This window comes from Ophidiomyces ophidiicola (assembly GCF_022830035.1).
Source record: "Ophidiomyces ophidiicola strain CBS 122913 chromosome Unknown scaffold_15, whole genome shotgun sequence".
In the NCBI taxonomy this organism is placed as follows: Eukaryota; Fungi; Ascomycota; class Eurotiomycetes; order Onygenales; family Onygenaceae; genus Ophidiomyces; species Ophidiomyces ophidiicola.
In genome coordinates, this window is record NW_026054655.1 from 66,754 (window position 1) to 79,594 (window position 12,841).

The following is a 12,841-nucleotide window of genomic DNA, read 5'->3' on the forward strand; positions in this document are numbered from 1 at the left end:
GTGGGCGTTCCGTCCGATGCGCGCAGGTTACGCAAGGTAATCTCCGTCAATGCTACAGCATATCTTTCTGATGGCGAAGAAAAAAAAAAAATTAACTTTGGGACAGCTCCTTTGGGCCCTCCGCAAGGTACCTACAGAGATCGGCCTGCGCGCGAGGGAAATGAGGCCTGGCCAAGCGACCGCCGAGTTAATTGCGGCCCGCTACATAGTTAACTACCTGTGCTGGACGTCCTGCTCGGAGCTTTCACAGCCCAGAGTTTGGTGCCATGCAAGGAACGGGCGCTGTCTGGCCTGTGAAATGCTTGTTTGTGCTGCTGCTTAAGTTAGCTGGCCAAGCACTACTCTGATCTCAGGCTGACGATGGGTGATCCTCAGGCGGCCTGCGTGGCTAAACAGCAGAACCGGCGGTCAAGAGGTTGCAACCCTAGTTTCGGAGTACATATGTAACTAACTACGGAGTACCCGGCTGACGTTGACTACGGATCACTTTTACCGCTGCATCATTTTTGTTTCACCCTTAAGCTAGGGTTTCCAGGCTGGCCGCAGGTGGTACGGTGAGTATTTCGCACATGCGCGATGAGACAAATATGTACTGTACAACAAGGAACAGAGGACAGTGATTTGTGTTTTCATGAAAGAAGTTGTGGATGAAGCAGCTGTGCACAATACTGTCCCCGAGATCACCCTGTCAAGACATAACTATCCGTACATATGTGACTACTCCCTACATAAGTGCAACCTCGAAAAGTCGAGGCGCGCCACCAATGCGACAACTCATTGTTCACCTGCACGGCTTTTGACCATATACACTAACACTGCAGGAAGCTATCAGCGGAGACCATTACTGATCCGAAGACCAGAGATACTTACACATTGAAGTACGCATGCACGCTGGGGTCGCGAAGCCCGACTCTCATCTTCGCCAGCAGCGCCCGAACTTCGTCCGCCGACCACTGTGTTGGACCCCGAGTCAGCAGGTTTGACCGCTCAACAGCGTTGACAATCATGGTATGCACGAACCTGCAAAACTCTTGTCAAAAGGGCCAATGCCCATCCCTCAATTCCTTGTTCACAGTGAAGCAGATTCCACTGGCCAAGCTCTTTCATGCGCTTATCACTGCTCCATGCCCCAACAGGGAGTTTGAACTTGACCTCGGTGACGTTTGTAAACCCAGCATCTTCCATGCATTCCTTAGCCATTTCTGCGATCCGAAGTGTTTTTCCGATCTTCTCCCCGAGTCTGATGAATATTCTGGACCACTCTGATAGAATATGGCTATCTGTTATGCTTCCATCGTCGGACTGGAATTGTATGGACATTTCAAGCTGATCTAACCAGCCCCCCGGTGCCAGATGTCTATACAAAAACAGGTCAGCATTCTCGCATTACCCTATTATACCCAGCCATACAAAAGTATTTTTCTATAAAACTCAGGCCAGTCCGCAATGCTTCCATAGAGCGCTCGAATATGAACCAGATCAAAATGGTTATTTGGGTATGTCCATGTATCCGTGGCATCGTCGATTTCAAACCGCAGATTTGGTGGAATGAAACTCGGTTGTATAGGTGATAAATCGGTGCCGATGATCTCTGCAGAACGGTGTTCATCGGCAAAATCCCTTGACTCAAGGCGTCAGATCCTTGATCATCCGCCACCTAGCGGGTTGGAGTTTACTTGCATTGCCCACTGGCAATAAGGTCAACAGACATCAGAAGCATATTTGTACGAGCCATGACCTACCAACCCTGTACCAGTCCCAATGTCAAGGACTCTCTATCTCAAGTCTTAGCAACTAAGTGCGAATTACGAGCGCAGTTTTGCTAACTCACCTTGACACTTTCATCGATGGGAGCAAGAAGAAGTTTACCTCCTAGCAGCAAAAGAAACATGTGATGGCTAAACTCGAAGTCAACTTCCACTCGACCAGTCTTGAGGAAGAAGATCTTTACACACGCAATATCAAGCTGCTCGTTCTGTTTATCGTCATTCGGTCCCCTAAAAGTGAAGTGAGCTATTTTTGTGTACTGTGTGAATCTTGCGTAAGAGCGATGCCACCCTACCAATATGCTCCATCTTTGAATGCATGGTATCTTCGACCATTTTCAAAGCGATACTTCAGAACTTCAGAGTGCAACGAGGTAGTGTCACTGGATCTGGGTTATGCATAGCATGTCAACCTTTGCCTCATCGCGTGTTAATGTAGCTCTTACAGATCCTCATCATCTGATGCTGGATATGGGTCATAGTCCTGCCCATTCACCACCATCATCAGCCACCAAATCACAAAGCATCGGTACCATATAAAGGAAGAGCAATACAACGGAGATTTTGTTGGATTCTGCGGTATTTGCCATGCTGTCGGCTACTGTCATCGCAAATGCTGGAGGGGGAGGGGCGGGAAGAAACAGGGCTGCGCAAAACAATGGCAGCAGAGGAGAGCTCTCTGCCGTTTAAATATCGCCACCTCACCTCGCATGGTTGCGAATGATTGGACAATCGTGCAGCTAACATGCTTTATGCTGAATGGTGTATTGGCTAAGTAATTCCGCACAGGCCGCTGTGAGCTTTTGTTGGATGTTGATGAAGAGCTGACTACCATGTTGAATCCATCAGCCACTTCTTTGTTAACTACGTTTTTAATGGCTTCAAACAGTTGTCCATGCTCCTGCACTCCATTCGGCTACTGGTGTATTTAGCGAGCTGGCTCCTAAAGCCCCAAAGCTTTGACGCTTCTAACTATGTAACTAACTAAGCTGCGGAGCGGGTTCCCGGATGCCGCCCGCTCACCCGCAAACTCGAGCGCCACCAAACCCTCCTTCGAACAAAGTCCCTGCTAACAGGCTCCGGACGTTTAAGACTATTGTCATGGCCAGAAATGCGCTACTCCAATGTCAAATGCTACGTACGACCGCTCAGCCGTCAAGAGCAGGGTTCAGACCTGCCGTCGTCACTCGAATTATAGCTGTGCGACTCAGGACAGGGCTGCACCATCCACTATGCGCACAAAATTCACCCAAAAAAAAAGAACAAAATACATGTTTGTATTCTTGCTACATCATTGATGACTCATTTCAAGGCATCAAAGTGGCAGTTTGAAGATTCAAGACTCTCAGAGGAGCAAGCTTTGGACATGTCACTTCTATGAAACCTTCAAGACTCCACTCTTCTAGCAATACAGGCCTCTCATTCTTTGCCGTTCAAGCAGAACGCATTATCAGCCCTTGCCTTAACTTTTGAATTGATTTACCAGTGACAGGCTATGCCCTTCCTCTACTGGCAACACCTCATAACCACTAAAACGTTCTTCTCAATATACTCTGCCAGGTGCACTAGAAGCAACCCAGCTTCATTTGTATAGACACTGATGCAATGCTCAACTGGCCTGTAGGACTTCAGGGTTGAAATTATTAGCCAATATGAGGTGGTGAAATGCCACATCATAATATCAAGTAACGATTTTAAAAGCGGAGGCACCGGTTAGTATCGGAACTTGGTTGGGACTGCTTCTCAACCACCCGGTCAACATTCATACCAGACCACAATATTATCCAGACATGCAACCAGTCCACCCTTATAAGATTCTAGGGCCTACTTTCTAACAAAACAAGCAACCAAACTGCAGGCACTGCTGGATATGTCATTGAAGCTGATCTGGATTCTGAGTGTGGAGGATGATGGCAGTCAGCAGTAGTTTTAACGTATGGGGAATATAAAAGGGTGATCCATTGTTACAGGCCGTGTGACTTGACCGAGAATCGCAAAAAAGGAGCAGCACGAAAAGCAAGTCAAGAAGCGTGCTAGACAAGCGATGTGGTCCGTGCGGTTGTTCTGCCGGAAGGTCGGCGTTATAGAAGTTGAGATCGCGGGGCGGTTTTTTTTTTTTTTTGTTTGGCGGCATCTCCAGAGGGGAGAGGAGACGGAGGTTGTTAACATTCGCAGTATAGTACCTCACAACTTTACTTCTTTAGACTTAATATTTTGGCTGTATATCCTAAATTAAAAGGAATCACTAGCATGCCGACTGAGTTAGAGGAGGTATAACTAGCCAACCAATTTGCGCTGCCAAAAGTTTTCCACACTATACTCACTTTTATACACCTGCAGCTCGTTGAGTTCCTCCACCATGGAAACACGCAAATAAGACAGATAGGTATTTGCGTACATGATATTTTGCTCTTTCGGCAGTGCTAACACTATTGTGTCCATGTCCAGCTTGCGAACACCTCGTCGGCTACTCTATATCCCAACCTTCCCTATTTAAACAGCAACAGCTCCTACCAATTCGTGATCTTAAGCTACTTGCGAGGGATTACTCTGTACGTTGATATCAATATAATTCCTCTGCCGCTATGCAGAAACTCATGAATCCGTCCAACAGCCCATTGCGAAAAATGCACTCACCATGCTGGTCAACCTTTCGGGGGATGATGAAATTTTAAAGCAGCTTGCTGAAGATGACGCATTTCTAGAAACAATATTAGCGAAAGTGACCGTATGTAGGTACCTGCTGCAATACTTGTTGAATTTAATATCTGAGCCATCCTGTCGTCGTTGCAATTGCCTTTTATTGAATTTGAATTACACATAGAATGCAAAGGAACCGAATGCGAACGAACTCACAATGCTTCTTGCCAATATGGCTAAATCGGATAGCTTAAAACGAATAATCAGCCTCACGCGAACTGTGCCTACTGGGGTCTCAAACTCTTCGAAGGCGATGGATCAGTTGATGGACTGTTTTGTCAACGGCAATGAAGGCGGCCTCAACAAGTCGAGCGAAACAAACTACGACTATCTCGCTTACTTTTTTGCTGATATCTCGAAATATGAAGAAGGCCGTGCATATTTCGTGACGCAGCAAGAATATGATTCGGTAATTCCTATCACGAAGCTTACTGTGTTCACAGAACATCACAGCAACATTCGAAGAAAAGGAGTCGCTTCGACAATCAAAAATGTTGCATTTGAAATACCTGCGCATTCAGACTTATTATCGGAGTCGCGAATCAACTTGCTTCCTTATATTCTACTCCCTATCGCTGGCCCAGAGGAATTTGATGATGATGAGAGTGCCTCCATGCTTCCTGATTTACAACTGCTGCCACCGGATAAGCAGCGGGATAGCGATAATGAAATTCTCGTTACCCTTCTAGAAACCCTCTTGCTGCTAACTACGACGTTAGAAGGGCGAAAGAAAATGAGGGATGTTCAGGTCTACCCATTGATCCGTGAATGCCACCTACATGTCGAGGATGAAGATGTCAGAGAAGGGTGTGACCGCCTAGTGCAAGTACTCATGCGTGATGAAGAGGGCGAAGGTGGAAAAGATGCTGAGGCAATGGAGAAGACCAAGTCACAAATTTTGGAGGAAGGACCTCGCGAGGATGAGGAGAGCAAAATTGTGGAGATTTTTTGAATTTTTTGGGCATGTAATATCAAATCGGAAAACACATGGCTTATTCAGCTTGCATTACCCCTGTACATACCTTGACCGGCACTCCTCGTGAAAGGCAGTTGATTTGGATTCAACGTTGGCGCAAATCTGTTTCGATGCTTTTTACGGCATTACGGAGTACTCCGTACAGGACACTAATAAGAAGAAAAGGTTTCAATGGCATTGCTTACCGAGAGGAATTATTAATTAGAGTCATGTATGATCAATGAAGATACCCAGCTGAGGAAGTGTGTTAATGTAATTGCCCTGTATTCGAGAGTGAGTCATACCCAAGTCTTCAATCGGGCGGAGGTTAATGATGTGCCGGTGCATGCAGTGTGGATAGCGTCCGTCGATGCCTCGGGCTGGCGTTACGCGTACAACCCGCGGCCACGCCCGCCGAAGGTGGTAACGGGGATCTGAGAAATAGACTGGAACAACATCGAGACGGGCATCATTCTGCAGTGGTACGCGGATGCTTACTGGTCATGGGCGTGGATGGTGTCACTCCAGAGGAGGGATATGGCGACGAAGGTAGCTCCCAGCGCTTTGGTATAGCGAGACGATCTGAATCTGACGCACCGGCAATACCTCCATGTTTGGACAGCCGACAGCAGCACATCAGAAAGCTGACTGCTCAGGGAGGAGTGCGAAGAACACCACTGACTCTAATCTGGCAACCAGAAGGGGCCACTATGAACCATTGTCAGGAGCCACCGACCAATGGCTCTCACCATGCTGATGCTGCTGACAATCATTCAGCTCAAAACAACCGTGTGCAACAAAGCACGATAAGCAACCCAAATGGACAGGTTTGAAATGATAGGGTGCTAGAATGCAAACTGAACACTGAAGCGCCATCTGCTCAAAATTGGGCAGGCCTAGGTACAATTCTTATGTTACAGACAAAGAATCATTAGCTAAATCTTACAGGCGACGGAGCACATGTGTCAAGCGATAAGTACCATCTGGGGCCGATGCATGGCGCAGCATCGAGTCCGGCAGGTTAGGGAGGGAACAAGAAATTTCAAATTGTGACCATTTAATTGAACAGGTCCCATTACATCCGACCGCGCATACCTCATTTGCTCACCCAGAACATTTGACTGAATCACTCACAGATGCACTGCGGGTTTCATTCTACCCTGCACATCATGCATCATTCATACACACAAGGTGTTTCTCAAACTGCAAAATAGTCAAATTGATTTGTTCATTCGTTCAACTGTACCAAAGATACAAAATACCCGAGTGTGTTGACATAACCAAAACACCAAGAACTCCCCCATTCCAATATGCACCGTCATGCGTTTTCTGTGTAATTTAAATGAACAGTACTCTATTATGACTGGAGCTGACATGCAGCATTCTGGCCTTGCAGAATGTATAGCAACCTCGGCACTGCTTTTTGGCCATCTTTGGGGATAGGTGGGGCTGAGTTTTTAGAAGGCCTGGTTGATTCTCTTAAGGTAGTCATGAAGATCATAGAGCGATTTTTTGAGAGGGAATTTCTGAATGGCCATTGGGTCAGTGGTGGAAAGTTTGGCCAGCTTGCCTTCATTGTCATCAACATAAAGCAGGCTATTGCTGGTCTTGCAACTCTCAAACACGGCCATCACGGTGCTATTAAGATATTCAATACAATCGAAGTAGGCTACACAAAACCCAGGGATGTCGGGGTGGAGTGGCGCAGATAGTTTGTCCTTCAGCATGGGGTCAATATTGGTTCGCCGCTCCGATAGAGTTTCAACCAATTTGTCATCATTTGCATTTCATTTAAAAGGTCGCCCCCAGACGACCCAATCATCTTATACCCCTTTTCTCCTTACAGAATATTCGAGGTTCGCCTGTTAAGAGCCTTGCCTTATGCAATGGAAAGGATCCCCAAGGGCTGTGTGGATGTGTGCAAATGATCCACTGTCAAAAACTTCAGTCCGTAACACATGACCTGAGATGATATTCATCAAATATGGTTAATTTTGAGATTGGAGAAAACAATAATATTCATAACTGTATACAAGATCTATAAAACCCCAACACATCTGAAATACATAGTACCTGAGTGAGTAAGGACTGTGGATTGGAGTTGTTGAAACTTTCAGTGCTTTTCAGTCGCTCGGCTCTTCAATATTCACCGTCATATCCCCCCATTATGTTCCTTACACGTTAAGGTTAAAATGATGTGTTCCAGATATCTTGCCCTTTTCGCCTTCCCAATACGGCCCCGCCATCAGCATATTTGTGTGCAGGGAATTCAAGCCTTTCTTCAACGGTCGCTCAAGTTCCACTTTTGTCCAGGTCATACAGCCAGTCTGGTTGATCTTGAAATAGGCAAGTTTCTCATTATTCTCCAGCAAATTGACCTCTGTGTGTGCCGGATAATTTGGTGACGCACACCAATAACTCAACCCATAGGAATGATAATAGTCGGTCACTTGCTGTAAGATGTCATTAGCATGGCGCCGATATGGAATAAGTATATCACTTGATATACTTACAAAGAAAAAGGTCTCCCCTGTAGCTTTCTTCTGGCACCACTTGGACCGATTTCGAGTCCATTTATTTGCTTGAAGGAGAGTGAAATAATCTCCAGTGCAGTCATATTGCTCCGGATGACTCCACCATTCTGGGTAGTTGCGGGTTCTTTCGGGATTGTATTGGAAAAAATCTCTGTTGTCCGGTGGCTCAGCAGCGACAATTGCGGTAAGGAAGGTAAGGGAGAAAAATATGAAAGAGGATACAGAAGAAATCATCTTGATATCAATTGAAAATCAAAGAAATGTTCAGTCTTGTTGTTATTGTTGTTACTGTTGCTGATTGAGTGTTGCTTGTGAATGAGAGGGTATTGAACCAGTATTTATATCAACTTCTGATTTCAGGATCCTTTCCAGGGCCGAGGTTATTGACAGTAAATCATTTGCAAACATCTACACAGCCCTTGGAAATCCTTTCCAGGGCCGAAGTTTTTGACAGTGGATCATTTGCAAACATCCACACAGCCCTCAGAGATTCTTTCCAGGACCTCGCAGCGATATGCACTCAGCACAACCAGACCATTGGTCCAAGGCATATGAGGCGACCCACAGATAGAAAGACCCATACCGGAATTCTGGAGGTTTGGCATATCATCAAATTATGTATTCTTCTATCTATTATGTAACATCAACTGAGCATCCACACCGGAATTCTGGAAGTTTGGCATACCATCAGATTATGTATTCTCCTAACTATTTGCAACATAACTGAAGCATCCATACCGGAATTCTGGAGGTTTGGCATATCATCAAATTATGTATTCTTCTATCTATTATGTAACATTAACTGAGCATCCACACCGGAATTCTGGAAGTTTGACATACCATCAGATTATGTATTCTCCTAACTATTATGCAACATAACTGAAGCATCCACACCGGAATTCTGGAGGTTTGGCATATCATCAGATTATGTATTCTTCTAACTATTAGTTACATAACATCAACCAACACGTCGGAATACCATCGGATTACGTAACTAACTAGTTAACTCAGCATTGTGTTGATATTGACATAACTACGCAGACTTTGTGCGGCAAGGAGTTCAGGGGTGCCAAGGCCGAGGTTGGCCCAAGAGTTTTCGTCGCGTCACTTCAGTCGCGTCGTAACAACCAGCAGACAAACTCGCTGCTTGATCCCCACAGAGTAACTATTCTGTGCGCATCTGCAGCTCTGAAAAGGAGCACACGCGTTCATAGAGGGAGCTAAGTGCTGCAATCAGCCATTATGGCTATTCCGGCCCAGTTGACATGGTATGTGAGCCGTGTCCTGTAGTTAGGTATAAATCGCTCCCTTCTAATTGAAATTTGCCTCATCAAAAGGAAGACGCATCCAATCCGCCTACATCTCCAGACATCCGGCCATGCATCATCGAACTACTTCGAACGGGATATCACCCTCCAGAGCTTGTTCTTCGGGTTGAGCGTGTGATCGATGTGCCTATTGTATTGTCGCAACCTGTTGACCGTTTGCCTGAGCCTAGCTCGTTGATAGCGCCCGAAACTCACGACGACGTGGTAATTCCCACTCGTCGAACATACCGACTCTTTCTTGGAGATGGTGAATACACTATTCAAGCGCTCCTACGGCAGGAGTTGCATTTTTTCGTGGCAACTCGGGAGGTAAAACCAGGCGCCGTTCTCGCATTAGAGAGATATGAGACTAGGAAGGCTGATAGAATCACCGACCCAGCTGGATACAATTACAAGGGACCATGCTCTCCGAAACCTATTGTGTACTTGGCAGTGGAGCGATTCAGGACGCTAAACCGTGAACAGCTGCGTTCTGATGAACCGTTGCATGATGAAATTGAAATTGGTCTCCCGATTATCAAGGCCGTATCAGTGGAAAAATATTCCGGAAAACACACTCTAGATAATCAGGGCATGGGATCACAATCCCCGTCCAAAACGCCTAAGCTGCTGGTTCGGACTTCGAAAGCAGTCAACGAACTTGAGGAACGAGACATCTCACCACTATTGGATGGGACTATAAAGAAACTTGGTGGGGATGTGGAAACAAATATATTGCTTGATGCCTCAGAAAATCATATTTGTATGCCTGAAGAGGTTCGCGAGCTCCCTTCACATCACCAATGTTGCGAAGGTGGCAAGCCCAAGTCTCAGCTATCGCCATCAAAATGTAACCACAACTCTACAGCCATAGATGGCCCAATAACGTCCATAAAAGATCCAACCAAACACTTCAATGTACGCTCGGAAGCTATCCAAGCTCGAATGTTACTCCCGACTACCCAACCCATTAACGTCCTTCCTTTACACGCACTTCTTCAACCTCAACACCCTCTTCCAAAACGCAATTATATTGTTGATATATTTGGAATTATATCATGGATCTCTCCTACCGTCATTACACGACGTAATATGCCTCCAAAGCGCGATTTACGTGTCATAGATCCTAGCTTTATTCACCATCCTTACCAAAACAAACACCCTAATAATACTAAGCTTGGACTTGGGATTTCTGTCAGCATTTTTGTTAATGCTGAGCAGTTCTGTCCGCCCGTTGGAACAGTAGCACTGTTCAGAAACCTCAAGACACATGAGTGGGAGGGTATTAGCTTAAATGCATATGAAAAGGACTGTGGAGGTGGAAAAGAGTGGTTTGTTTCTGATAGTGGCAGGCTAAAGAGTTTTGGTTACGATGTTGTGGGGATCAGAGCCTGGTGGGATGGGTGGTGTGCTATGAGGAAGAATGCCAAAGGTGAAATAGGGGAGGAGGCTCCAACATCAGAGCATATACATCTTTTTGAGAATTCTATTGTCATCTAGAAAGAGTGCATGTAACAGACTACTTTTTGTAACTTTCAGGAACAGAATGGACACTCAAATATCAGAAAGAAGACAGTAAGAAAAAGGGGTAAGCAAGCCAAAAGGCAGGACATGGTTTCTAAATAAGCATGTTCTAGAGAACTCTTTTCTGTATAGGAATCAGGGAAACTGGATGAATGGTTTTTACAAAGGAATTGGTCATAACAAACAGAAAGAACACTGATAAAATGTATAAATGCAACAAAATACCAAGAGTGGGGATGGGACAAATAATACCTTTTGGAGGGTCCATAGAACATGTGAAGAAAATAAATGTCATTGTTGAAGTTCAGAGGTGTGAGGAAGTCTGTCTTGGAAGATGTCCTCACCAGCCTCCCCATTTTTATTAATCCACTCCCAGCCAAATCCAGAAACAAACTGAGCCTGGTTCATGATCATATTCACTCTTTCAAATTCCTCTCTAATCAAAAACACTGTATTTAGGTCAACATTTTGCGCCATATTGTTTTGTGGGTTGAATGGATCTTCAACAGCAAAGAAGGTCCAGGCTCGGCGTCCGTCCTGATTGAAGCGATCCCAATCTTTAGAGGTTTTATAAACAATGTTTGGGCACCGGATTGAAACGACATGAAGCTTCCAATTAAACTTGGGCGTTCTTCTAAACTGATACTTAGGACTGTACTCTGTGGGGGAAAAGTACGTGAAAAATCCTCGAAGGAGCTCGGCGGTAGTTTGGCAGTTATGAGTCAATTTTCTATGGCGAGAAGTACGCGCAATCTCTTCAAAGTCGTCCCAGAAAAAGGTTTCATGTCCGTCGATCCACTGCAGATTTCTTCTGCCAATGTTGGAGAGTTGTAGGTTGGGAACCACCGGTGGTTTCGCAATATTCATTAAATAATGAATAAGCATCAGAATATAACAAAAAGATGGCAAAGTTCCATTTCTCACATCATCGATCTGGCGAGCATGCGCCCATGTCTTTATGAAAACACCCATTTCATATATTCGGTCATCGCATGACCTGTAGCACCGCAGAAGAGTGCTAGTTCGCATCTTTAAAGCGAAATCTGAAAAATATAAGTGGTAAACTTGGACTGTATCTGAGCTTCTTAGAGGCTCGGAGATGGTAAGAATATTTGATTCTGGATTGGCAGAGAGTACATTGTATCCAGCTAAAACACAAGCTTGTTTGACTATCGTTGGAAGTTCGAATTCCAGCTCAGATGGCAGGCCCCTTGTGACTAAGGCAAAGTCCATATCGGATGAAGGAATAGCAAAACCGGAGCGGAAGCTCCCAAAGCATTTTAGCCTAATCGTGAACTTAACCGTCTGCACTTCCGCGTCCGTCAGTCGGTTTTGAATAGCCTTTACCACGTATCTGAGTAAACGACTGCGGGCAGTGTCACGCTGCCTAAATTGGCAGTCCGACAACTCCCAGTGAGAAACCTGTGCAACCAGATACTCCATGAAATCTTCTTTGGTTTTCATATATTGAAGCCTAGCAACTGTTCCTCCAATCATAGTCTGCACAGGCGGTAGCATTATATCACGTTTTTCAATGATAGGTGATGGAAAATCGACCTTGTAGCGAGCTAGCTGGTATTGCTGAGCGGTAGACATCTCCAGCGGGTCTGTTTTGTTCGAGAGAATAGACTGAACGAAAGAATTTTGGGCATTGAGCTCAGCACTAGCGCGCCGAAGACGTTCGTGGGCCTCCTCCGGCAGGTTGAGGAATTGTCTTCTGGATGATTCAGACACATAATCAATGGTGCTGCGGCCTTCCCATTCGGGTTTCCGTGTACTTTTGAAAGCCGGAACCAAAGGTCCCGCCGCCATCTTGGGGGCTTGGTCGAAAGGTGAGATGTTATAAAAGACGATATCGACAGCAGATATTATCACTAGGGGGATAGATACCAAAAGGAGTTTGGGAACATGAACCGGTCAGTATACCTACCAAGAAAGGCCCTTTTATGATAAGGGGAAGAAGAGGCAAGAGAGAGAAATTCTTTCTTTTGTGGGTTCAAGTAGGGGGAATGGCAGAGCTTTAGCAACACAGACACCTCGCTTCCAGAAAAGTCA

General features: G+C 45.5%; 7 protein-coding genes across 7 annotated transcripts; 3 read left to right on the top strand and 4 right to left on the bottom strand.

Annotated features, from left to right (window-relative positions):
* Positions 1 to 781: 781 nt before the first annotated feature.
* On the bottom strand, positions 782 to 2,268 carry LOZ57_003985 (uncharacterized protein; the record flags this gene model as incomplete). Its single annotated transcript, XM_049253031.1, has 9 exons — positions 782 to 815; positions 871 to 953; positions 1,021 to 1,357; positions 1,411 to 1,625; positions 1,677 to 1,688; positions 1,743 to 1,775; positions 1,832 to 1,997; positions 2,063 to 2,155; positions 2,213 to 2,268. 9 exons carry the CDS (start codon positions 2,266 to 2,268, stop codon positions 782 to 784), a joined length of 1,029 nt encoding a protein of 342 aa, XP_049107894.1.
* A 1,748-nt stretch (positions 2,269 to 4,016) lies between these two features.
* On the top strand, positions 4,017 to 5,418 carry HGH1 (the record flags this gene model as incomplete). Its single annotated transcript, XM_049253032.1, has 5 exons — positions 4,017 to 4,037; positions 4,107 to 4,152; positions 4,215 to 4,318; positions 4,381 to 4,494; positions 4,591 to 5,418. 5 exons carry the CDS (start codon positions 4,017 to 4,019, stop codon positions 5,416 to 5,418), a joined length of 1,113 nt encoding a protein of 370 aa, XP_049107895.1.
* A 506-nt stretch (positions 5,419 to 5,924) lies between these two features.
* On the top strand, positions 5,925 to 6,254 carry LOZ57_003987 (uncharacterized protein; the record flags this gene model as incomplete). Its single annotated transcript, XM_049253033.1, has 1 exon — positions 5,925 to 6,254. One exon carries the CDS (start codon positions 5,925 to 5,927, stop codon positions 6,252 to 6,254), a length of 330 nt encoding a protein of 109 aa, XP_049107896.1.
* Positions 6,255 to 6,878: 624 nt separating this feature from the next.
* LOZ57_003988 (uncharacterized protein) lies at positions 6,879 to 7,148 on the bottom strand (the record flags this gene model as incomplete). Its single annotated transcript, XM_049253034.1, has 1 exon — positions 6,879 to 7,148. One exon carries the CDS (start codon positions 7,146 to 7,148, stop codon positions 6,879 to 6,881), a length of 270 nt encoding a protein of 89 aa, XP_049107897.1.
* Positions 7,149 to 7,595: 447 nt separating this feature from the next.
* LOZ57_003989 (uncharacterized protein) lies at positions 7,596 to 8,189 on the bottom strand (the record flags this gene model as incomplete). Its single annotated transcript, XM_049253035.1, has 2 exons — positions 7,596 to 7,874; positions 7,935 to 8,189. 2 exons carry the CDS (start codon positions 8,187 to 8,189, stop codon positions 7,596 to 7,598), a joined length of 534 nt encoding a protein of 177 aa, XP_049107898.1.
* Positions 8,190 to 9,220: 1,031 nt separating this feature from the next.
* On the top strand, positions 9,221 to 10,762 carry LOZ57_003990 (uncharacterized protein; the record flags this gene model as incomplete). Its single annotated transcript, XM_049253036.1, has 2 exons — positions 9,221 to 9,223; positions 9,293 to 10,762. 2 exons carry the CDS (start codon positions 9,221 to 9,223, stop codon positions 10,760 to 10,762), a joined length of 1,473 nt encoding a protein of 490 aa, XP_049107899.1.
* A 315-nt stretch (positions 10,763 to 11,077) lies between these two features.
* Positions 11,078 to 12,598, bottom strand: LOZ57_003991 (uncharacterized protein; the record flags this gene model as incomplete). Its single annotated transcript, XM_049253037.1, has 1 exon — positions 11,078 to 12,598. The coding sequence occupies one exon, from the start codon at positions 12,596 to 12,598 to the stop codon at positions 11,078 to 11,080; it is 1,521 nt and encodes a 506-aa protein (XP_049107900.1).
* Positions 12,599 to 12,841: the final 243 nt, after the last annotated feature.